The 26,524-nt window shown below is 42.4% G+C and overlaps 1 protein-coding gene across 5 annotated transcripts in view; it reads left to right on the forward strand.

Moving 5' to 3' along the window:
• The window catches only part of Eepd1 (endonuclease/exonuclease/phosphatase family domain containing 1), a 114,767-nt gene that overhangs the window by 54,925 nt on the left and 33,318 nt on the right, over nucleotides 1–26,524 (forward strand). For all 5 annotated transcript variants that reach the window (XM_047562814.1, XM_047562815.1, XM_047562813.1 and 2 more), the window contains one exon: nucleotides 11,937–11,988. In XM_047562814.1, the coding sequence (XP_047418770.1) occupies nucleotides 11,937–11,988 (52 nt within the window). The remainder of the gene's footprint in view (nucleotides 1–11,936; nucleotides 11,989–26,524) is intronic.

Consider the following 26,524-nt stretch of genomic DNA (forward strand, 5'->3'; position numbering starts at 1 on the left):
ATGACTCTGGGGCTGGGACCCAACAGTGGGTCTTAAGATGGCTCTGCAAGTGATGTTCACCAAACCTGGAAAACCACCCTCCTGACTCCAAAAATAATCAAGCAGTTGCTGCAAACTAACTGGCTCTGGCTGGCATTTTTGCAGGAGCCTCTGAGCCAAGATGGATGTTTCCTCCTGCTTCCTTCTTGGAAATGCTTTTGAAGTTATCCACTTGAAACCTGCTTTGGAATTCCCTGAGCTGGAAGAACTGGACTGATAAAATTAGAGGCCCTCATCATATGACTGCTCCATTTTACAGGGTCAGCAGGTTCTGCTGGGATCCCAGGCAGCTTTCCAGCCTGCCTCTGATCTGCACATAAGATTCTGAGCCAGCAGGGGACTCCTGGGCCCCCCTGAATTTGGTATTTTAAATTGCAGGCTGCAAAGGACCAGAGGGACCTGAATTGCAGCCTGGAGGATAAGGTTTCACACAGGGCAGCTGCGATTCATAGTGGTGGTGATGGTGGCTGGGACCTATGACTTTGAAGACATGGTGAGATGCTGTTGCCTAATGAAAACCAGACCCAGGCCCACCAGCAGCTGCCCTCACAGTGACTCTGCACCCCACAGTGAGGGCCAAGGCACCACACTGAATCATCAATCCTCTAAATGCACCTTTGGGTTCCCCAGGAGATAAAAGCCAGCTTGGTGGTGGCATCTGCTGTTGCTTTTCAGGGGCTTGACCTCTTAGCTGTAGCTTTCAGTAGCATACCAGCAGCAGATGCTAATTGCCAGAGAGGTAGGCAGTGTTTCCCTCTTTGTAATGCAGAGGCATAGATAACCAGAGACCAAACAGATCCCCACATAGGCAGCTAATTCCAGAAACCAAGAGTTGGAATTTCATAGACAGGCAAGGCTCGCAATGCACAGTAGGTGCCCATTGGACCCTGAAGTGGATGCTTACTGGCATTTTGAAAGTCTGTTCATGTGGTGTTTTGGGGACCTTGCTGCCTGGGATTTTTGTTCCAGCCTGTTCTACACTGTTGAGCACAGTGTTGTGGTAAGATCCTAGGGAGCAAGGGCCAGTCTCCTTCTCTTGATATGTTCCTCGGTGGCAAGCGAGAGCCCTTAAGTGCCTGCCATGTATCTGGGGAGCTCCCTGTCTCTGCAAAACCTCTGAGCTTGCCTGCAGACCACAGACATGTGTCCAATACAATTACATTTTTTAACATCTTGCACACTTCCGTGGATATGTCTTCCTCTGCTGCTGAAGCCATAGAAGGATGGGAGCACCAGCCATTTTGAACCAATGAGCACATCTTCCCCAATACTTTCTCTCTTCTCTCTACAGTGAGTGGGCTTTTAATCATACTTATTCTGGCTGGTGGTCCCTATGCAAAACTTTCTGGGCAAAATATTGATAGTAATTTCTCATCAAGAATATTTAGAAATCTAAGCCAAGTGTGGTGGTGCATGCTGTAATCCCAGTGATTCGGGAGGCTGAGGCAAGAGGATCACAAAACCAGCCTCAGCAACTTATCAAGACCCTATCTCAAAATAAAATTAAAAAGGGCTGGGGGGTGTAGCTCAGTGGTGGCATACCCCTGGGTTCAATCCTCAGTACTGAAAAAAAAAAATTGGATCTAAAAATCCCGTAATTCTGTTCTATATCCAGAGAAATATATTGAGTTAATAATGGAAGGGAAGGCAAGAAGAGGTCAAGGATTTCAGCTAAGCTCCAGAAATTCTATAACAGTACTTCATGGCAACTTAAAAATAATGTACATATGATTTGAATTGTTTTAAATGTGTATATTTGTTTTATAAAGGTCTAGGATATATAGCAAGACCTTAATGGTAGTTCCTAGGTAGCAAGATTGCATTTGATGTTTCTTTTATGTTTTTTTTTTTCTGTATTTCCTAAATTTTCTGAAAAAAAAAAAAAAAAAAAAGAAAATGTGCCTTGTTAAATGACTTCTTTTTAAAAGATTCCTGTGAAATATGACCTCATAACCGCTGCTTCAAACAACTCAGCTTAGAGATCCTAACTGACTGGTTTGTATTACAGGGAGCGATGGAGGTTTGCTTTTTGCTGATTAACGAGGCCATTGCCTCTGACAAAAGCCAGGGGTGAATTTTGCCTAGACTGAAAGGAAGAGAAGCCTTGCAAAGAGGTGAAAGGTCAGTGTTGAAAGCCAGATGAAGAATGTTGGCTGTAGCGTTAATTTGAATTCACAGACCCCGTACTGTGTTAGGTAACTTTAATTCCCAGTATCCTCTGAAAGCGGAAATCTCTTTTTTTTTTTCACTTGCATGTCCCAATAATTGTTCTTACTCTTTCCCAGAAAAATAAAACCTGTAATGTAGGTCTTAAGATAGTGGCAATAAGTAGTTAAAAAGAGCAGTCTTGAGCCCAGCTGGGCATAAAGGACACCGAGGTTGTTGGGAAGACTTGGGTGATAGTTCATTTTGATTTGAGGTATGCTGGGAGTCGTAGTTCTATGTGAAAAAACACAGTACCTCCTTCCTGCCTGAAAATAGGAGATCAGATGTTAAGCTGTGCTTTAGAAATAGTCATTTCATGGTGACTTGACCGGCTGTGGATGGAAACATGAGCACATGGAAGAGGAGGGAAGGGAGGGGGAGGAGGGTGATTTTGTCCAGATTGAGAGAGACCTGGGTTCATGAAAGCAGAAGGCTAGAGTCTGAGGAAAGGGCCTGGAGGAGAAGCCTGGGTGCCAGGTCTTGACCAGCCCGAAGGTGAGGTTTCAAGGTGGTGTCCAGGAGTCTACAGAGTGGTTCATTCAAAAATGGGAGGACTGTGTTGGCGATATAGCACATCAGGTAGAGTGCCTGCCTCCCATGCTGGAGGCCCGGGTTCGAGTCCCCAGCATTGTGGGAATGTGGTAATAACAAACAAATGAAACCATTTCTGAGCCTCACAACCTTCCATCAAAAATGGGAGGACTGACCTGGGGGCCAGCTTTTATGTGCAATATCAGGCACCAGAAAACTGGGCTGCAGCTTACTTTGAAATGCATCCCCCCAAATAAGATGGATTGTTCTGTGGTTAGACAGACAGCTGTGTGATAAAGCAAGTCAAGCAAAATGCTAAGTGTAGGATGTAGATTGTGGACCTCTGGATGTTCATGGTACACTTTCCTGAAGCTTTGAAATTTTTCACAGTTAAGATGTTGGGATCAGAAAGACAGAACAACTAGACAGCAAAGCCTAAACTCATGGACATTTACAGGAAAAAAAACCCCAACAACAACAATAAAAAACAAACCCTCGGTAACAAGGAAAGGAATCCCAAAATACAAAATGGTGGAAACCAAAATCAACCCCCAAACTCCTAATTATTAACCTGATAACTTTAAACAGCATGCATTTAAAAAGCATGCACGCGTGTTGCTCACCCCATCCTCATCCTCACAGCACTGCATACACAGTGAGGAAATACACAAGACACACAAGACTGAATGTGTGAGGGAAGCCTAATCAATAGAAAGGGAAGATGGGAAAATAAGACAAGATCGGTCCCTAGAAGTACATTCCACATGGTTCTGAACACGTTTCCAAAAGAAGGTATTATGGTTTAGATATGAGGTAGCTCCCAAAAGCTCATGTGTGAGAAAATGAAAGAATTTTCAGAGGTGAAATGATTAGATTATGAGAGATGTATCCTAATCCTGGATTAATCCACTGATATGGATTTACCTGGCAGTTAACTATAGGGAAGTAGGGTGTGACAGGAGACAGTAGGTCATTGGGGGGGGGGGTGCCTTTGGGGTTTACCTTTTGTGTCTCTACTCCCTGGTTGCCATATCCTGAGCTACTTTTCTCTGCCACACCCTTCCACCATGATGTTCTGCCGTATCTTAGACCCGGAGCTTTGACATTGGCTGACCATGAACTGGACCTCTGAAACCATGAGCCAAAATAAACTTTTTTACCTCTAAGTTGTTCTTGTCAGGTCTTTTGGTCATAGCAGTGAAAAAACTGACTAAAACAGAAGGCCACAGAAAATGGAAGCACGGAGGGGAACAGAACAGTGGCTGTTTTCACCTGTCACCAGCTGAGGTTGTGGAAAACCAAGACACTGTTCCCACAGAAAATGCAAAAGCCAGTTTGCTCTGGTTGTTTCTTATCCCTCCCCCAGTGAAAACCAAGGAGCGACCAAAAAGCAATTTAGGAAGAGAAACAGGGAAGGAAGGTGGCGACAGTTATTTTTTCCTGAAGGAGAAATGTCTTTGGATGATATTTGCTACATTTTCTGAGTGTACTGGGCAGATGGCTCCTTCCTGGGAGAAACCGTGCTGAAAACATGAAGGGGGAGTCTCAAGTTCTTAGAAGTACCCAATGGGCGAGGGAGGAGAACAGTATTAATTGGAGAGCCCCCCTGGTGTAAGGATATCTGGGCTCATATTATCATAACCATTTGGATTAAGAAAGACCTAAAGAACCCCATGCAAGTTCTACAGCTTTCTCTCTTGCGAGTTTGATGTGGCACCGGGGAGGAAGTTTGGTATGGAAAGAAAGAGGTGCCAGTTGGAGTCCTGAGCCCCAGGCTTTGTTCTTACTATGCAACATTGCCCTGCTGTCCTCGTCTCCAAAGCAGAGCTAATGACAGCAACTCCATCCGATGTCGTGCAGAGAACAAGTTTGGAGTGTCATGTGGAGACTGAGAAAAACGCTTTCTTCCTTCTCTCAAACTTAACAACTACACTGAATTCTTAAATTGTCTGCTAGGGACCGTGTGCAGCCCCTTCCCTCGCCTTACTCCTGAGCCCAGAGACGGCGTGGATGGTGTACTGGGCACAGAGCTTGTCTCGCCGGGATCGCTGGATCTCTAGGGCTTGACGTGGGCTCTTACTTTGAGGGTCTTCACAGCGTTCTCCTTTTCCCTTGCAGAGGAGATGGTGAATGTACTCTATTATAAGACAAAACTGCCCAGGCATCCTTTCATGCCTTTGATTCCCCAAATCATGCACATGATGATTAGTGCTCAGGGAAAAACTGGGCCTCTGATTTTATCATTTGGGGAGGGTCGGGGAGGGGGAGAGAGAGAAGGTGTGCATAGCTGTGACAGGGGATGTTCATCTGCACTTTAATAATTATATCCACTTTATAAGGTTGAGACCACTCAACCTCTCCTTCTGCTCGGCAAGGGGTGCTATGAGAAGCTACCTACATCCTCTGCCTAGATTTCCATATTTTTATTGGTACATTATAATTGTACATAATGGTGGAATTTGTGGCTAAATATCCATATATGCACACAATATAACAATATCATTTGGCCAATATCATCCCCAGTATTTCCTATTTCCCTTTGTTCTTCCCACCCCTTTCCCACTGGTCCTTTTTCTTTACTCTGCAGGTCTTCCTTTGATTTTTATGAGATCTCCACCCCCGCCATCTTTCTTTTCCTTTTTCCTCTCTAGCTTCCACATTTGAGAGAAAACATAACCCTTGACATTTTGAGTTTGGCTTATCTCGTTCAACATAACGGTTTCAAGTTTTCCCACAAAAGACATAATTTTATTCTTTGTTATAATTGAATAAAACTCCATTGTGTATATATACTAAAATTTTTTATCCCTTCATCCATTAATGGGTACCTGGGCTGCTTCCAAAACTGGGCTGTTGTGAATTGTACTGCTACAAACATGGGCATGTGTGTATCGCTATCGTATGACTTTGATTCTGAATCTGCCTCAATTTTAGTCTCATTATTTCTTCATCTCACCTCCTGGCCACTGCTCACCCACTGAATCCTGGCATCCACCACTTCCTGGAACTGCTTTCTCTCAGAATACCAGCCTTTAATTTCCTGGTGTTCTGCAAAATCTGAACTGTTGCCTCACCTCCCTCGGCTCTTGAGCCTTGTGCTCTAGGACTTCCCCCACCTTCCTGGCACTTCCTTTTCTGTTTCCTGGTCAGGCTCCTGTTCCACTTCCCAGCTCTGAAATGGTGATGGCCTAGGGCTTCTGTCCTTGGTCGTCCTCTCTGCTCCTCCTCCTGAGTAATCTAGCCACCTTTAAGCACCATCCTTTGCGCAGATGTCCAAATCTAGAGCTCGGAACTGCTGAGCTTCAGCCCATCACTGGTTCACATGCCTCTCAGAGGAGACCCCCAGGTCTCAAACACCATGTGTCAAAGACCCAACTCACCATCTCCAGCCCTACTTTGCTCCCTGAACAGATGGTCTCTCCAGCCCCCAGTTTCACAAGCTAGAAACTGAGGTGAGATTCCTCTCGCTTCCCCATATCCATTCATTTAGAAAACCCTACCAGCTGCTCATGTGTTTAGAAATAACCCAAGGCTCTTTTCCTGTTCAAGCCTTGACCTTCTTTTACCTGGACCATCTTGGATCTCACTGCCTCCAGTCTTGTCACCCCCAATGCCAGTTCATTCTTCACACCAATAGCTGTTATTGGGCATCTTCTGCCCTACATCATTGATGGTCACACCTTGCCCTGCAAATGCAGTCCAAACTCCCCAATGTGGCTTAACAGATTCTCTGAACAGACCTGCCTCCCATCTGCTTCTGCAATATAGTCTTCCACCTCCTTTTCCCCTGGCCCCCTTGGGTCAGCGTACAGTCCATGAGTGGGCTGTGCTCATCCTCTGCCATGACTCCTAGCTCATGCTGTTCCTGTCACCCTACCTAGAACACTCCTGTCCCCTCTGCTTTGCATGTCTGTAGTTGTCAGCTCAGGAGTCTCTTCCTGGGGGCTGTCCAGTTTTGCATAGTGACCTTCCAGCAGGCCACAGAGCAGTGCTTGACCCTTGAGGATGTTCATTGTGTGACTGATATACTTGCCTGGTTCTTCTGTTAGATTCAGGTGCCTGAAGTCAAAGGCAGCTTTTGCTCATTAGCACCCAGTAGAGCCTTCCATATAATACATAATCCTTAAGTATTTTATCTCTGCAATGATAAATGGATCCATTGTAGAGCATTTATGTATATGCTGTTACATCTCGTGTACTATACTGTCACATAATAAATACAACGGAAAGTCAGGTGCTGGAATCCTCAGAGAAAGGGAGCTAGAAGGAGTTCTTGACTATAGTCCCCTTTAGGTTATCATCTATCCTGGAAGCACAAGTGTCAGTAGAGTTGGGAGTTTAGCCCTTAAGCATTTCGTAGCCCCTGTAGAGGTCGCTCATATGTTTTGTTTGGGGATCACTGTGGTTCATCTGTCTGCAGCCCCAAGCCACCCAGCCTGCAAGGGTGTCACCTAGCTTGTCTCTTCTACACCACAGCTTCTCTTCTCCATCCTCAGTGTGTGCCTGGCATTGTCCCCATCATTACTTCTAATTCCTTTATAAGCTTCACTGTACCAGATACTATTCAACTAAACAAGACATCTGCCCTCAAGCACCTTGCCTTCTTGCCACTTAGCAAACCAATTGCGTGCACTCTGTGAGTTTTGAGTGTTGTCCATCTTCACTTCAGAACTTGCTCTTGAAGTTGTCTTTTTTTTCTAAATACATCACTGCTATCAGCTGCTTTTGTACGATTTGCCTCTTTTCTCAAAGTGGTGTGCAGAAAAAGAAATTGCAGTTTATTGCAGCTTTCATCTGATGGGGCTCTGCTGCTTTCAGAGGATGCTAACCAAGCACCAGGCCACCAACAGACATATTTTCTTAGGCCCAACTCCACTGGTCCACATTGAAACCTGGGAGATTCTCAGAAAGACACATACCCCACCTCCCTCCCTTGCCTGGTAGCCAAGCAACATCCTAGCTCCTGTCAGCTCTTTGAGGGCAGGGATGGTATAGAGTTCCCTGATGCATGGCACAGTTTCTAAAATATAAGAGGTATTCAATATTTGTTTATGGAATTAGCAGAAGGAGGAAGGGAGGTTAGGGAGGGGTGGAACTGAAAATGAGATATCAGATTCTCTTCTAGGGCAGGAAGTTAGATGATGTCAAATAGAAGATTCGGTAAATAGGTTGGTGCTCCTTCATATGTATGAAATTTCCTCCCAAAGAGTACCTGATGTGCTAGAAGAATCTGATAGCATAAGTACTGAAATAAGTACCCCAGATTTGAAGAGTGTCCAATAAGGTTAGAAATAACATTAGGTTACATAACAGAACATCTGAGAACACTCGAAGGGCTGCATCTCTCAGGAGGAAGAGGCACAACTTGCTGAAGAGACCCAAGGTAATGAGCAGCAGTAGCAGCTGAGCTTATTAACGCAATGGTTCCTCTTCTGAAACTCAAAATATAGAATTGATCATTGTATCATCCTCTCTCTCTCTCTGCCCCTAAAGCTTCCTAAGTTGTAGATTTTAGTGGTGTGAGAATTATTTCTATTTTCTTCCATCTTCCCTAACTCTCTTACATTAATACTACTTAGTGTTGATTTTAGAACAGATGTTAAATGGGTTTTAGCTCACATGCCATTTTCAGTAGATTATTGTTGGCTCTCTGGAGTGTTAAGAAGGATTCTGAAGTTGGATTTAAGTACAGTGTGGGAAATTTCCATGGGAAGAGGTGGAAAGGGTCAGAGAGTCACAGTTTGCATGCCAACTGTTTGCCATCTCTGTTGAGAGCAGGGGTGATAGCCTTCATCTTTTTACCTAAATAAAAGTCAACTTAACTAAGGTTTGGGAGGCTGAAACAGGAGGATGGTAAGCCACAGCAACTTAGGGAGGCCCTAAGCAACTCAGCAAGATCCTGTCTCTAAATAAAATACAAAAAAAGGGCTGGGGATGTGGCTCAGTGGTAGAGTGCTTGCCCATGTGTGAGGCACTGGGTTCAGTTCTCAGTACCACATACAAATAAATAAATAAAGGTTCCTCAACAACTAATAAAAATATTTTTTAAAAAGGGGGTGGGGCTGGGGATGTGGTTCAGTGGTTAAGCGCCCCTGGGTTCAATCCTTGTCACAAAAAAAAGGTCAAGTCATTTCAATTTCATTATCATTCAGAAAACATTGGCTTTCAGATCATGTTCTACAGTGACTAGAGGGTAGTATCTTTGTAAATGGGGAGTAAAAGAGAGTTTAAAAGCCTAAAAGTGCCTCAGCCTTGTTTCAAGCCTGTTGATATCTGATATCTGATACTAAATCAGACCTCATGACTGCAGAACGGGCAGGAATAAGGGACTATTTAAAATGTCCCTCCAGTGTCAACATTTTTCAGTGGTTATTTCAGAGTCAGTTTAAGCTTCTGAAACTTGAGCTACAACTGGACACTCCCAACTTAGCATGTAAGTTGCCATCCAAATTGCTAACTTGGAATCTTAGATTTGTATATCGAGAATCAGAATGTGCTGAGGAGTGGCCAATGGCTTTGACCTGCCGCTAGGCATATTTCATTAATGACTGTCATGCAACTGCACATAGCAGCTTTGCTGAGGATGAATCCATCCAGTCATCTTATTTGAAGCATTCATTGTCAGATGGAGAAACCAAGGTATAGTCTGTGATTTTACCCACCCTGGAAATGTCTGAGCTGGAATATGGAAACTTTGAAAGCAACTTGGCTCTTAGGCATCTGTGTCCCATCAGTCAGTAGACACGCCTTGAGCTGCTCTCCATGTGATACAGCCACTGCAGATGTAACTGTGGGTTTAAGAATGTCTGAGCCAGGCACAGTGGTCTGTGATCCCAGTAGCTTGGGAGGCTGAGGCAGGAGGATCACTAGTTCAAAGCTAACCTCAGCAATTTAGTGAGGCCCTAAGCAAGTTAGCGAGATCCTGTCTCCAAATAAAATACAAAGAAGGGCTGGGAATGTGGCTCAGTGGTTAAGCTCCCCTGAGTTCAATCCCCAGTACCGGGGAAAAAAAAAAAAAAAAAAAAAAAACTTGTCTGAGCCCCATCCACAGGGGACTTCTCCACACTTGGGAGGAGACAGAGAAAAGCATCAACAAATAAATACTCAAAGATACCAGTAAATATACCCAGAAAAATACAAAGTGAACGGAGGCACTCTTTACCGTGGGTGTTCAGGAAGGCTGCCTGGAGGAGACACATTCACGTTTCTACTAGAATAAGACCCTGAGATGGAGTTTGTGTTGTAAAGATCTTGGGGAAGACCCTTCCAAGCCAGAGAAACAACAAAATCAAACCTGTCCAGTGGACAGAAGGAAAGCTGGTGTGGCTGGGGTGAGGGAATGCCCAGAGACCTGTCCATTACCCTCCATGTTTTCTGAATCTTGATTGTTGTTGGTAATGGCATCTTATAAGCCTTGAAAAAAAATTATTGCACTTCCTGGAGCTGCTTTTAAATAACCCAGTGCATTTGGTTAGATGTACTTGCTTAGTTGTCCGAAGAGAGGCTGAAGAATTCTGCAAGTCAAGGTGAATCTTCCAATGATGTAATCCTGTGGAGGGAGCCAAGTGGAACAGGTGGAGACCATCTCTGCTCTTCAGAGCCTAGGCAGGTGGTAGGAGTGGGAGCTATAGTGACCAATCACCCTGGCACATTAGCCAGGTGGGGTGGGAGCCTCACGACACCATCAGCAGCTGCCCTACTCCTAGACAGTCTCCTTGAACACTAATTCTTCTACCCATGTGCTGAAGCTAGTGTAGGCCTCCCCTACAGCCTCAGCCACCTGCTCATTGGGCCCATGAACCCTTCAAAAGAGCATGTCCAAAAAAGGAAAATAGCTTCCCTATAAAACCTGTATCCACCTCTGAATTCTTTCTTCCTAACTATTGACTGCAGTCTAGGCTCAGGCCTCTAGCCTGGAAACTGACAAGTCATCTCTCAACCCCTGATTATCTTTGTAGATCCCTCTGTGGATGGCCTTCCTCCCAACACCCTCCCCAGGCAAGACTGTCTTGTTCCCTCCTGGAAGCCTCCTCCAACCTCTGTGGGGCCAGGCCCCTCTCTGCATCTCTGTGTATACACATGATACACCCCACATCATACTCTGATCTGACTGTAGCTTCAAAGAGGCTATGAGCACCTTGCGGGTGGGGCCATGTCCAGATCATCATACCTGCTCTGCCAACTGCACACAGTAAGGCTCCAGCAGTGTTGCTGAGCAGCTGAGCAGGTCCTCTTTGTATGTATTGATTTTATCTATTTGCTCATTATCATCAAAGGGGCACCAGGTGAAAATGGGTACTGAATTTGGGGAGCTGTTTTCTTTTCTATAATTGTCTGAATTTATTCGAATTCCTTGCATGAAGCAGCTAACGTTACTTTTAGTTTTTGGTTTTTTTTTTTTTTTTTTTTGGGGTGAAATGTACCTAACATCAAATTTGCTGTTTTTTACCATTTTTAAGCATATGGCTCAGTGACATTAGCACATTCACATTTTGTGTAGCCACCACCACCATCTGTCTCCTGCACTTGCTCATCCCAAACTGAAATTCCATACCCATTAGACAGTAACTCCCCATTCCCCCCGAAAGTCCCCACAAAGCACCATTCTCCTTTCTGCCTCTATCATCTTGACCACTGTGGGTCCCCCGTGTAAGTGAAATCATGCACTGTGTGTATTTTTGTGACTGGCATATTTCACTTAGCATAATCTCTTCCATGTTCTTCTGTGTTGTAGCAGGTATGAGAATTTCCTTGCTTTTAAAGACTGAATGATATATTCCATTGAATATATGAGCCACATTTTGTCTATCCAGTGATCTGTTGATGAATCTTGGAGTTGTTTCTGCCTTTTTGATATTCTGAATACTGTTGCCATGAGTATCAATGTGCAAATATCTTTTCAAGTGCTTGCTTTCAACTCTTGGGGAATATACCTGAAAGTGGAATTGCTGGATGATTTGGTAAATTTACCTTTGAAATGAAGAAGTATTTTACTATTTTTGAAATAGTGGTTTTAATTCAAACTAAAGGTCACCATAAGATGGGAGGTGACAAAAATGCAGACTGAAATTTCACACTTTTGTTCTTGCAACTGGTGTGACGATGCTTGGTGACATAACATGATTTGTTTTCAAGTGTGGTTTTGATTTTTTTTCTTACAGCATCAAGCTTCTAGCTGTGCAAGAACTACTTGACAAAGAGGCCCTGGAAAAGGTAAACATTCTGCTCTTCCTGCCCCACCTCCACAAACAGCAGACTGCCACACATGGGGAAAAGTCTGCTCCCTGTCACCAGAGACGGCACTTAAGACAAAGGTGGTCCATTATTTTGTATTCTGGACAGTGAGATGTTCAGAACTGTAATCAGAACTCTCCACATTGCTCATACCTCATTCACACTTGCCGATGCAGCCTTACCTGGTTACTCTAGGGTTGTGTGAGGGCAGGGGTTTGGCCTGCGACAGGAAGGGCCACACTCTGGAAAGGCCTTCTGTGCTTCCAAGCACCATGAGCCAGAGGCCTCCCAGCAGCCAGGTGCTGAACTCACCCCTTCCCGCCCCTCTGCATAGCGTTTGTTCTCATCTGGGTACATGGCTGATGAAATTGAGGCCTGGTGATGTTCAGTAACTTGCCCAAGGCAAATGAACTAAATGGAAAAGTAATGATTTGAATTCCATAGTTTTCATTTCCCAAACCAGTGCTTTTCTGTTTAGTAGGCAAGTTCATAAGTTTGCATCCCTAATTTTTAGGCCACCTCTGAGGATTGGGAAACTGAATACTGTTGCCATGAGCATTGGTGTGCAGATATCTTTTCAAGTGTCTGCTTTCAGCTCTTGGGGAATATACCTGAAAGTGGATTAACCCACCACCAAATTAATGTTTCACTGTCCCCTGAAGAGACATCCAGTGTGTCTCTGTTTTCCATGTTCAGGTCAGGTCCAAAACGAGATCCTTTGCTGGTTGTGGGTTCAAGTTCTTCATGCGAAGTGGGGAGACTCTGCAAAGCAGGCTGGGTAGGTGCTGAAGAGGGCAGGCCCCCACACACCACACTTTAGGCTGTGGCTCATACCATGCAATTCCCCTGGGGTAGCTCAGGACTCTTCCTGTAGGCATAGCTGTGGGTGTTAATTGGAATCAGTAATGCTCATAAAAGCAAATGGTTAGAGAGATAAGCACCCAAACAATATGATTTTATTTTTGGAATTTAAAATGGTTTAGATCAGTGACCAGTCTGGTGGCACTAAAATGAATGAATTCTTTAAAATAAGTACCAAGCAATGCTGAGGGGGAGGGAGGGGTCCGAGCTCTGGCATTGTATTTAAGATCCCCTCAGCCTCATTTCCAGCAGGGGTAAAACAGGGATAGTGCTACTGCCCAGCCTCAGAGAGGCGAGAGGAGAGCTAAATGAGTTAATGTAGCGAAAGGGCTTTCGAAATACCAAAAGCACTCTACTCATATTAATTCTTAATTACTTATATTAATTCTTAATATGCATTCAGCCATTAAAACACACTAGGTCTGACTATAAAAGCTATTAGCCAAATGACAGCATTGGATGCAGACAGTAGATTAGATAAAGGTATTATATCAATGCCAACTTCTCCTTAATTTGATAATTTGCTTGTGATCATATAAAAGATTAGTTTTGTCCTTGGGAATTATATGCTGATATATTTAGGAATAAAGCATGAAGTTTAAAACTTGTTCTCAAATGATTTCAAAAAGAAAAAAAATAGTGATCTATGTATCTCAGAGAGAGATCAGCATAACAGTAAAGCAAATGGGACAAATTGCAAGCAACTGAGCCTCCTGGGCAAAAGGGTATATGAAAATTTTTTTTGTATGTTCTTGAAACTTTTTAAGTAACTCTCTTACCCTTCCCCAATTCTTTTTTCTTCATTATGTTCACTACAGTTATTTGTGTTATTCCTCAAAATAAATAAATAAAGTCAGAAACCCTGGTAAGTGTGAAGCCACCCAGTGCTAAGTGTAGCAGTATAATAAAAATACCTGCACCAAAAATATCAGTTAGGCCTTTTGAGCTGTGTTACTATCAATTTAGAGAGGCCACATAGCCAAGCCAAGTCATGGTGACTAACTGCATCCAAAATCTAACAGTGAAAAGCCAGACTGCGGTGGTTGGCAGTGGAGCCAGGTGTATTACCCTGAGAATTCCTTGTAGAGTCTCCTATGGCTTGGGACCAAAGCCTGCCTCCTCATGAATGGATTATCGTGGGTTATTTATTCTCTTTGAGCCTCAGGTTCTCAGTCAGAAAAACGGACATCATTATAATCCCCAATTCACAGAAGTTTTGAGATGGTTAAATGAACAGTTCACGTGAAGGTCTTAAGCACCTTGCCCAGCACTCAGTAATCCCCAGAAGTTAGCTGCTGTACTTACTCTTCTTCCTACTCTTCATCTTCCACCTTCTGCCTTCTTCTCTCAAGTCTGATGATAAGGTTGTGTTGTTTTTCATCTCAATTGATGACCAGCAGAAAGCTTTCAGGATGATGTAAACATGCACGGGGGCCAAGTGCACTCAGTTTCCTTCTTTCCCCTCTGCACATTTGTTCATTCATTAGTGTGTCAGTAGAAAACATGTCTAGAAAAGTCTGGAAGCAACCAGATATCATGAGTTTGGTGGCCAGTTGCAGTTGGGGAAACATATGATATATTGCCTGCAATAGTACTATTTTTTGCAGTAAGATTGGGCCAGGTGATATGTCGAAATAAAATATGTTCCCTGAGAGCCTCATGACTGACAGATTCTCTTCCACTGAGAAGTCTTTTTAAACTGTAGAGTTTTGTTACTCAAAGTGTGGCCTACAGACCAGCAGCACTGGAAACCTATTAGAAATGTAGACTCTTCCAATGACATTCTTCATAGAACTAGAAAAAGTAATCATGAAATTCATTTGGAAAAATAAGAGACCCAGAGTAGCCAAAGCAATCCTTAGCAAGAAAAGTGAAGCAGGAGGTATCACAATATCAGACCTAAAACTATACTACAGAGCTATAGTAATAAAAACAACATGGTATTGGCACCAAAACAGACATGTAGTTCAGTGGTACAGAATAGAAGACACAGAGACAAACCCACATAAATAGACGTATCTCATAGAAGACAAAGGTGCCAAAAACATTCACTGGAGAAAAGATAGCTTATTCAAGTGGTCCTGGGAAAAATGGAAAGCCACATGTAACAAAATGAAATTAAACCTCTTTATCTCTCACCATGCATGAAACTCAACTCACTGTGGATCAAAGACTTAGGCACTAAAACAGAGACCCTGTGACTACTAGAAGAAAAAGTAGGCCCAAATATTCACTGTTTTGGCCCTAGGACCTGACTTCCTTAACAGGACTCCTAAAGTCAAGAAGTTAAATCAAGAATCAATAAATGTGATGGACTCAAACTAAAAAGCTTCTTTTCAGCAAAAGAAACAATCAATAATGTGAAGAGAGAGCCTACATATTGGGAGAAAATCTTTACCACATGCACCTCAGATAAAGCATTCATCTCTAGGATATATAAAGAACTCAAAAAACTTAACACAAAAAAAAAAAAAAACCAAACAAACAAAAAAACCCAATCAATAAATGGGCTAAGAAATTGAATAGACACTTCACAGAAGATATACAATCAATCAACAAATTTATGAAAAAGTGTTCAACATCTCTAGAAATTAGAGAAATGCAAATCAAAAATACTCTAAGATTTCATCTCACTCCAATCAGAATAGCAATTATAAAGAATACAAGCAACAATTAATGTTAGCAAGGATGTCGGGGGAAAGGTACACTCATACATTGCTGGTGGGAATGAAAAATGGTGCAACCAATATGGAAAGCAGTATGGATATTCCTCAGAAAACTTGGAATGGAACCACCATTTGACCCAGTTATCCAACTCCTTGATTTATACCCAAAGGAATTAAAATCAACAGACTATAGTGACACAGCCACATCAATGTTGATAGCAGCTCAACTCACAATAGCTAAACTATGGAACCAACCTACATGCCCTTCAACAGATGAATGGATAAAGAAATATATATGATGGAATGTTACTCAGCTTTCATGAAGACTGAAATTCTGGCATTTGCTGGTAAATGGATGGAGTTAGAGAATATCATGCTAAGTGAAATAAGCCAAAGGCCAAATGTTTTCTCTGATATGCAGAAGCTAATTCCCAATAAGCAGGTAAGACAGGGAAGAATAGAGTTACTTCATATTAGGTAGAGGGGAGTGAGGGAGGGGAAGGGGCATGGGAATAGGAAAGATAGTATAGTGAAACAGACATTATTACCTCTTGTGCATGTATGACTGCATGACCGATGTGATCCTGCAATATGTAATCAGAAAAATGAGAGATTATACTTCATTTATGTATACGCTATCAAAATGAATAAATACATTTTACTGTCACGTACAACTAATTAGAATAAAATAAAGTTTAAAAAACTAAAGAAATGCAGAATCTCAAACCCCATCTGAGATTCCCAGAATCAGACCACATTCTAAAAAGACCCCAGGTGACTTAAAGTCCAAGAACACTGCTGAAGTACCATTCATTATTGTTCACTAGTTTATGATAGTCAGAGCCTGTGAGAAGTCAAATTTTTGCTTTTATGGCCAATTAAGCTCCTTTTTTTGGCATTAAAATAGAGGTAGACACCGTCATTCTAATTGTGAGGACCTCGTTTTTATCTTTGACTTGCCTGCTGCTTCTTCTCACTAGGACAGAGTCTTTATTTGATTTAGCAGGTAGAGCTAGCAAGAAGGGCCCCAGGCATAGCCTGCAGACCTCAGACCTCTTTTTCTTGCAGCTGGATGTTAAATGGCAACCCACCTTTGGGTTTTATAATCGCTGAACTCCAGAGACCCCACGATGATGATGTTGGAAGTGGACCCTTCTATACAGACAGATCCAACCGTCAGGACCTGGGGGGCCTCCCTCTTGTAGGACGGGAGCGGTTCTGTAGGGGTCCTTTTCCTCACAGGCACTGATAGGTTAGATCTGAACAGTAAAGGATTTAATAATATAAGACATATTATTAAAAGACTAAAAAGACGCAGCAGTGTTTGGGGGTCTCAGGTTTCCTCTCTGCTATCAGGCATTATTGTGATCTCAGTATTTTCGCTTCCCCCAGCCACACGCCTGAATTGTACTTTACCTGATTCTTGGAGGAGAACCTTTCCATTTTTAGAAGTGACAAGGTTTTCCTGCTTTCTACAGAACACAGAGCCGGTTTACTCCCAGCCTCACCTTCGTTTGGCCATGGGACCTGACAGAGGGCATTCCTCTGAGACCCAGGCCCACTTTGCTCATCTATAAGACCCCTTTCTGTGGTTCACTCCCATTCAAACTCTGGGGCTTCATTTTATAATGTGAGCAGGCTGATCCTTGCTCACATGACAAAGAGGGGGTATTTGGGCTTTTTGTACTCTTGTCTTCTAGCTTTCACTGAGACTAACACTTGCTTAAAATGCTACTGGTGTGATCCAGGTTTCTTGGGGGCGCAGGCCACCCATCTCACAACTGTTGCCTGTCCTGCCCCAGTCCCCCATGACCTAGGCCACGACTTGGCCATTAATCCCAAATCAACAGAGTTCATGCTTCATCTTCTAGAACTGTCTATGAGGGTGCACAGCTGGGGATGACTCCAGCTCTGCTATCCCTTGCAAGGGACCTACTGGGCTAGTTACCCAACCACCTTAGTTTCTTTTCAACTTCTTTATCCCTGTGGTCCTTATTGGGTTTGGGGGAATTTTATGTTTCACGTGCCCTATTCACCATCAAAGCAGGCTTTATGGGAAGAGGTAAATGGTGAACACATGCCCAGTGACCCCAGTACATAGGCCAGTAGGGCCCTGGTTCTTAACCTCTTACTGTGTGTCTTAACTTAGGGGCAGCAGATTGGGGAGAAGGCTTGGAACACCTAACAGGTCAAGTCTCTGGATTTCTCTTCTCCACTAAGTGAACAGAACTAGTTCCCAAACTAGTAACAGTGATTTGTCACTTGCTGAAAAAATAAGTCACAAACTGAACAATTAACAATCTAAGTTTTTTATTCCAAAAAATTATTAAAACCGCGAGCAGAGGATTTAACAGGCATGAATATTGGGCATGTAACATTTCTCTGAGAAAGTGTTTTGGATTTAGATGCGCTTTTTTTTTTTTTGGTCACATTTCCATTAGGTCCCAAGAGCAAGGACTTACTTTGAGAAGGATGCACATCATGCAGCCTTCTGTGCTCTTTACTTTGAGAGTGGGATCTTTTTGTTTTTCTGAACTTAAGTCACAGGGACTTGTTTCCCAGGCTTTAAAAACAGGCCTCATCTAATCCTTTAAACATGGCTTTGCATGGAAGGAAATAAAAATATTGGTACAGCTTGATTTAGAAAGATCGTTTTTCAATGACCCTTTCAAATGGCTTCCTGCAAAGCTGAAGACAATAGTTTGGCCAAGTCACTCCAGCTGGAGGTCACCCTCACCCTGGCAGGACCAAAGGGCGGGCCACCAGCTAACCCAACCTAGACCAACGCCTGTCTGAAAAGCTGCCTGTGTGAGCCAGGCTTCCTGGAGACACAGGTCACCCAGCTCACCGCCATTGCCTATCCAGCCTTACCCCACCCTGGTACCCCCAGGTCACAACTCAGCTCACAAGTCAACCAAGTTCATGCTTTGTCTTCTAGAACTGGGCTGTGGGGTGTGCCTCTGGGATTGAATCTAGCTCTGCTGCTTACTAGGGAGGGGAACTATCAGGCAAGTTACCAGCAACCTCAGTTTCTTTTCAACATGTAGGGTCACAATACCTACATCATTGGAATTATTTAAGAGAATTAAATAAAATAATAAAGAAAGAAATTGCATGCATAGTAAGCACCAGAGTGACAGTACCTAATACCTATCATTTCTAGTACTGTCAATTAGCTGGGGCTCTTGTTTTCATTCATCATCACTATTGGTTCCCCCTCCTCCTCTCTCGAGAAACCCAATTTGAGATTGATTGTTGCCATTAGAAGCTGTTAAAGAAAAAATTACAGCCAGACTTGGTGGTGCATGCCTGTAATCCCAGCAGCTCAGGAGGCTGAGGCAGGAGGATCACGTGTTCAAAGTCAGCCTCAGCAAAAGCAAGGCCCTAAGCAACTGAGCGAGACCCTGTCTCAAAATAAAAACTAAAAAGGGCTGGGGATGTGACTCGATAGTTAAGCACCCATGGATTCAATCCCCAGCACCAAAAATAAATAAAAATAAGAAGAAAAAGAAAAAGTTACATCCCTCACTTCCTTTTTTTGCCAAACTCTGTGTGCATGTGTATCCCACCCCCACCCTACTGGCTGCCACTAGATATTTTTCTTAGAATTTCAGTTTTGGAGTCAGCATTTGTGTCTAATTTTCCTGCAGGTGGAGCAGATGATCTCCAAGCCCCCTCTTAGTGCTTATGTGTGTGATAAAGTGAATATACATTTCCCCAGCAAGCCTGGGACTTGAAAAATTGAACTTGCTGCATTACCCAGGGTCTTTCCCAGCCAAACCTTTGTGGTGAGCCACACTGGAATTAGAGGTTTAGTCCTCAGGGAATTTTCAGAAGGAAATGAAGGGTAAAACCATTTTGACATAGATGTATGTGACTATCCTAATAATGCTAAATGCTCATGGCCATCGTTGTTGGTGGTGTTTCAGAATATACACATGTAAACCGAACTGTTGTGGCATGCCTTCAGAATGGTTTTCCTTGCAATTTGGACTTCCAATTATTTTTGCTTGTGTGACAATTCAGTACTTGCTCTGTTACAGTCTAGATCAAGGGGATTAAAATTATAAAATACTTTACATTTGAATGGCATGCGTAGAATTCCAAAAGGTCTGAACTTGAGTGAGATTTGTGAAACTATTCAAGGCAATTCTGTTTTGTAGACAGGATGATGAGGCTATGGGAATTGAAATGCTTCTCTCCCACTAGGTCCCCAGCAGGTGTGTTAATAAACCAGGACCCACCCCAGTGGGCTGGGCTCCATATCTGGACTCCCTTGAGTACAGCCCCTACTTCTCTTCCATGATTTCAGTTAACTTGGACATCAGGCTTAGGGGATTTAGTGAACAACACTGTTGCATATTTTCTAGGGATGGGAACAGGTCCAGAGGGTCAGTCCCTAAGCCAGGTGATGGAGAAACAAAACCCAGATCTTCTAACAGCATGACCTGTAGCAAAACAATTTTGGGTGGTTGGTGTCTGTTTGCATAAGCACCGTTTGGTCTAGCAAGAGAGACAGAGAATGTGGGCTCAGGGTTGGAGAGAAGGCAGTAAGTGGTTTGGGGTTGTAGATACAGACATTGTCTCGGGAACATACAAAGTAAAGGAATGAGCAGTGGTATGAGGCCTGCCTGGAGTCCATTGACCAAGCAGGAGGTCTATGAGCTGATGAGGCATGTCGGGAAAGGATAGAAAACATGAATTGGATGCACCCTTTACTTAGACTCCAAGTCAAAAGAAATGGCTTTAATCTTAACATATAAAAAATTTTAAAATGCTGTTTCGAAAACACAATGTGCCCTTTAAAAATATCAGCAGGAGATTCTTCAGGTCCCTTAGTTTGTTTTCTCTCCCACACTAAGTCCTTCATGTAGTCGGAGCTTAATTTGAAGGTCATCTTGAGTGGTCAGCATTCAGTACTGGTAGAGTTGTTTTGTTTTCTCAGCGGATTGAGCTGGACCAGTGTCTGATCATGATTAAACTCATTGCCATCACTTTCCTGCCTAAATCTTTGTCAGCAGGAAGCTGGCTACTTTGCTTGAAAGGACCAGTGAGCAGAAATAGGGGCCCACTGGGGACCTCAAGCTGTGCAGTGTGAGGTCTGACTCCAGCTCCCTGTGGCCACAGCAGTGCCCACCAACTCCACTTCCCAAACTGCACTCCTGAGGTCCATTGCCAGGCGGTGAAGCCTCTTGAATTATGGACCAGGCTCCAGGTTCATTTAAATGGGGAGAGGGGACTAGAGAGCTCAGTGGTAGAGCACTTGCCTAGCAGGCAGAAGCCCTGAGTTTAATTACCAGTACTGCAAAAAAAAATTTTTTTTTAAGATATATTTTCTCCTTATGCTTTGAAGGTCATCCCAAGATACCATGTATATATTTAGGGGCTCCTCCTACCTTTTCCTTTTTTCATGAAGAGTTTTTATTTGAAGTGAGAAAAAAAAGTAAAATCCCCAAATAGAACTTCTCCGTCCTCATTAGCTTCATCAGTTGTCAAAAATATGCAAATTAAACAATGAGGTTCATTTAAATTATTTGAAAACATGACTGTGGGCCGGGAATGTAGTTCAGTGGTAGAGCCCTTGCCTAGCATGTGTGAGGTCCTGGGTTCAGTCCCCAAAACTGCAAAAAAAATTTCATAAGTAAAAACATAAAAATACGATGGGTAATGTTGAAGTTGTGTAAACCCAGTGTTCCCGTTCATTGCTGGGGATGTAAGGCTGTCCTTCTGTAAGCCCTTGAGCCCTGAGTCTCATTAGTCCTTGAGACACCCCTACCCTTTGATCAGTATCCCATTCCTGGGAGGATATCTTAAGGAAATGATCCTTAGAAATGGAAAAACAATAAGCATGTTATAGCACGCTTTATAATAATGAATGATGGAAAGAGAGGTAAAATTGTGGTAGATCTACCTGAGTGACTGAGAGAAGGGGGAAGTTGACTCAGGACCAGTGATTCATGGCCGAGGTGTCAGAAATGAATTTTAGCCTGTGCCAGTCAAAGGCATAGACAGAGGTTTATTTAGGAAGCAGTTACATATACAAAGGAAAATGGAGGCACTCTCAAGAGAGATACCTTCAAGGTAAAATGAGGAATACACATTTAAGAGGGAGAGATAGAAACCTGTAGGTGTGGGCTGTTAATATTCTAGAGGGACAGTTGCTAGGGACTGGATTAGAGGTAAAGGCAGGATGGGGCTACACAATTTTGCAAACACTTTTCCCTGTGCTTGTGCAGCGCCCTCGTGTTACAAGGGGCACGGTCAGGGGCGCAGGCCCAGGGCATCTGCTTAATTGTTGCGATTGCTTATGGGTGCTTTCTGCATTTCAGTGGCTGATGGGCATCTCCTTTGAGACTCAGTGTATCTTTTTTTTTTTTTTTTGGTACTGGGGATTAAACCCAAGCGCACTTAACCACTGAGCTACATCCCCAGCCCTCTTCATTTTTTTTTTTTTTTTTTTTTTTTTTTTTTTTGAGACAGGGTCTCACTGAGTTGCTGAGGCTGTCCCCAAATTTGCAGTACTCCTTTTTCCACCTCCCAAGTTGTTGGGATTAAAGGCATGGACCACTGTGCCTGAGACTCACTATAGCTCTTTATCCCAAATTTCTGTCTCAAGAAGTGTTATAAAAGTAAACAACAACAAAAATATTTTGTGGAGAAGAGAATCCTAAACTAATGTTCTCATTTCATCAAGGAAATATGGGGAAGAAAACAATAAACATATTTTGGTAACTTTTTTATTTTCAGTTTTATCAATGACTTCATATGTCTAGATTGGACTTTTTCATCTGCAGCTAGAGGAGCAGGAGGAAGGCACAAGGAAAGGGAAGCTCACAGGGTCGGCAGGGTGGGTGGTACACCCTTTCAGAGATGGAGCAACCCTCGCAGTGGTGCAGAACCCTCCACCGAGGGCTCTTTCTAGATCAGAGCAACCTACAGCAAATCTACAGGCTAAGCCCACAGCTCAGTTTTTATAAATAAACTTTTACGGGAATGCAAATGTGCACACTCATTTAACTTACTGTCTGAGACTACTTTCATGCCACAAGGACAGAGTAAGGTTGTTACTCTGTGACAGAGATGGTATGGCCTGCAGAACTCAAATTACATTATCACAAACAAGATTTTGCTCCCTCTTGTTCTAGACCAGTGGTGCTCCCTAAGGTATCAGGTAAGAGCCCTGTGCCCTTATTGCAGAAAATTGCCCATACCTATCTCTGCACACAGTTGAATTTCCATATTTGGGAGTTTACAGACTCCTTGAAGCTTCCCTGCAGAGCCCTCAGATTCATACCTCTGGGGCCTGGGGAAGGTGGGATTCATTACTGTACCCCAGAAATTTCTTTCATCTACAAAATGGAGGAAATATTTCTAATAGTGAAAGAGATCAACCCTTAGCAGTGAGACATATGCCCAAGGTCAGGAGGAAAGCTATTTTTCCAGCCAGATTCTAGTCCAATTTTAGACAATACTGTATCCCACAGGCACTGAAACAACATCCCTTCCCTTCCTTTTCTGTGGCTAATGGGACAGTCCATACTGGCTAAGAGAAGGGACTTCTGGAGCGTGCGGGCTCCCTTCCATAACCCTCCTCTTATAGAACCATTTCCTTCACTGGTGACACCAGGCATATTTAGGTCTCCACAAACCTGAAAGGTGCCAGCGGTTGCCCTGCTTTCTTCTTTGCCGCTGTCCTATTTCTCTTCTTCCCTCTACTGGTGACTTTCTTAAATGTAAGCACCCGCCCTACCCAATAGCCTTCATCCTTCCTCATCTCTCCTCAATTCTTAGGAGTCTGGTCCATGTCCTACTTAGTCTAATAAATCACAGCTCATCTTGGCCAATTTCTAACATAACTCAAAGTACATTGGTTAATAAAATTTGCTTTCTATTATTAAAATTGTTATGAAATAATTTTATATAAAATTAAAATTTTTATGCAATTTAATGACATAGGATTTCATTCTAAACAAATTATATATACTTTTTTGGTAATTTCTGTACACCTACTTCTGTTTTTTTTTTAAATGAAAAACTATTGGCTTAAGGTTGAAAAATACTTTTAAAAGTTTTGGATATCAAGCTAAGCAAAATAAGCCAATCCCAAAAAACCAAAGGCCAAATGTTTTCTCTGATATGTGGATGCATTCACAATAAGCCAGATGACTAGGGAAGAATACAGTTATTTGAGATTAGGTAGAGGGGAGTAAAGGGAGGGGAGAGAGTATGGGAGTAGAAAGGATTGTAGACTGGATCAGACATTATTACCCTAGGTGCATATATGACTACCAACAGGTGTGATTCTACATCACGTACAACCAGAAGAATGAGAAATTATACTCCATCTATATATGATGTATCAAAGTGCATTCTGCTGTCATACATAACTAATGAGAACAAATAAAACAATTAAAAAATAAAAATGAAAGTTTTGAAGCCACTGAGATACAGCAATGAGAATTTAGGAGTGAGAAAAGGAAGTAAATCATGCCTGGATCTTGTCATATTGAGATCAACCGACCCTATGGGGCGTCTGCCTCACTGCCGTCTCTTACTTGTGATGGTTGTATTTTGGTGATAGTCCTCTTGTGTTATTTTTTCCCAATACTTTAAAAAATACTATTATTTTGTCTTAGTGTCCTAATTGATTCTGGATTTATAAAGGAAAAGAATAGAAATCTCATATACACGTGAATTACAAATCCACACAGAGGCCAAAGGCCAACCCTACAGAAAAGAACAGAAAGATCATCTCGGTCAGACCTCAAAGTCAGGAGAACCTTGCCTTTTGGCAGTTGTTCAGGTCTAAATGCTTACAGAGCTGGGTTTATTTTGACTGTGAGAAATTGCCCCCTCTGAGTTTCATCGAGACTCCTATTACCAACTAGAGAGTCTTGCTAGCCTGTCATGGTGGATCATAAATGATGAGCTGATTTTGTGGACTTGTCAAGCCTCTGATTTAAGCACAGTGTGTCTGTTAAAACTTTCCCTGTGCTGGCTTTTTCTCCTTGAGATGCCCTCTTTCCTTCAGGAGGATATCTGCAGTTTCCAGATCAAGTAATGGCAGAGTAGCTTGTATTGTTATTTGAGTAGTCCCTCAAATAACAGTATCAGCTCTGGGCAAAATGCATTCAAGTACACGGAAGTGAAGACCAAGCAGGCAGAAACTGGAGAGGCTTCGGCTGGTGAAGGAAGGAAGCAGCTCTGGGTGAGATCCATGCCATGCAGCTTTCTTCTGAATGTGCTCCCCAGGCTGTGTGAGTAGCCAGAGCTCAGGCACAAAGTGGTGGTCTTTGTGGGGATGGCATGTGTTTTCTCCACATTTCTTTCTCAATGATTTGTGATTTCATTGCATTTCCTTATGATCAGAGAACATAATTTCTTTGCCTGTAGTCCTGTGAACATGTGGAGGCTTGTTTTGTGGCCTTGTATATGATCTATCAAGGAGAAACTCATGTGCACTGCAGAAGGTCAGGGGTATGTGTTCTGCTATTATGGGATGTTCTGTAGATGTCTTAGGTCTAATTGATCTGTATTGTTAGTCAAGTATTTTATGTCCTTATTGATCTTCTGTCTAGTTCAATCCATTATAAGAAGGGTATATTAAAGTCTTCTTGTTGACTTGTATGTTTTTTCCTTTAATTCTGTCAATTCTTGCTTTAAGTAGTTTGAGACTCTATTATTAGATACATATATATTTATGATGTCTATGCCTTTCTGATTGATTGGCCCTTTTATTGTTATACTGACCCCTCTTCATCTCTAGTACTAAGCCTCATGTGTGTGTGTGTGTGTGTGTGTGTGTGTGCACTTATGATGTCTATGCCTTTCTGATTGATTGGCCCTTTTATTGTTATACTGACCCCTTTTCATCTCTAGTACTAAGCCTCATGTGTGTGTGTGTGTGTGTGTGTGTGCACGCACATGTGTTTATTGCAGTACTGGGGATTGAACTCAAGGACATTCTACAACTGAGCTATGTCCCCAGCCCCGCCCCCTGTTTTGGGGGGATTTTTTGTTTTTTTGTTTTGTTTTGTTAATTTTGAGACAGGATCTTGCTAAGTTGCCAAGGCTGGTCTCAGACTTTCAATCCTCTTGCCTTGGCCTTCTGAATAGCTGGAATTATAGGCATGTGCTACTGTACCCAAACGGTTTTTGTTTTAAAGTCGTTTTTCTGATGATATTAGTTTAGTGACTGCAACTCTCTTATGGTTGCTCTTTGCATGCTCTTTTCCATCCTATTACTTGCAACACTTGTGTCTTTGAATCTTAGGTGTGTCTCTTGTACACAGCATATAGTTGGATCTTGTTTTCTATCCAATTTTATAGTCTTTGCCTTTATATTGGATTGTTTCCTCCAGTCACATTTAGCATTTATACTGCCATAGTTGAATTTATGGATGCCATTCTACCTTTTGTTTTGTGCATTAACTCTTTTTTTTTTTTGCTCCTTAATACTCCTCTTTTGTATTAACTGAATATTTCCAATGTAGCATTTTAATTTTTTTAATGATTTTTTCACTATACATTCTTGAGTTATTTTCTGAATGGTTTTTCTAGGATTTACCATGTATATCTTAACTTACCAAATTTATACCAACATACCAAATTTCTACTATTTCAGGTTTATACTAACTTAATTCCAGTAATGTATAGCAATACCACAGAGCTCTGTTCCCTTTTGTTATTATTGTTCATGTTACATCTATATATGTTACAAACTGAACCATACATTGTTATAATTATTTTTTATATTTTATGTTTTTTAAAGAAAATGAAAGAAAATAGATCAAGTATGTATTTATAGTTATGTATATTAATTTTCTTATTTATTACTTCTGGTTTCCAATTTTGCAGATTGAAGATGCCACTTAGTGCTATTTCCTTACTCTAATACATCCTTACTCCCTAGTCCCTTCCCACGACGCCCGCAATGCTGGGGATCAAACCCAGGACCTTATGCATGCTAAACAAGCACTCATCATTGA

Source organism: Sciurus carolinensis, chromosome 8, assembly GCF_902686445.1.
Source record: "Sciurus carolinensis chromosome 8, mSciCar1.2, whole genome shotgun sequence".
Classification (NCBI taxonomy): Eukaryota; Metazoa; Chordata; class Mammalia; order Rodentia; family Sciuridae; genus Sciurus; species Sciurus carolinensis.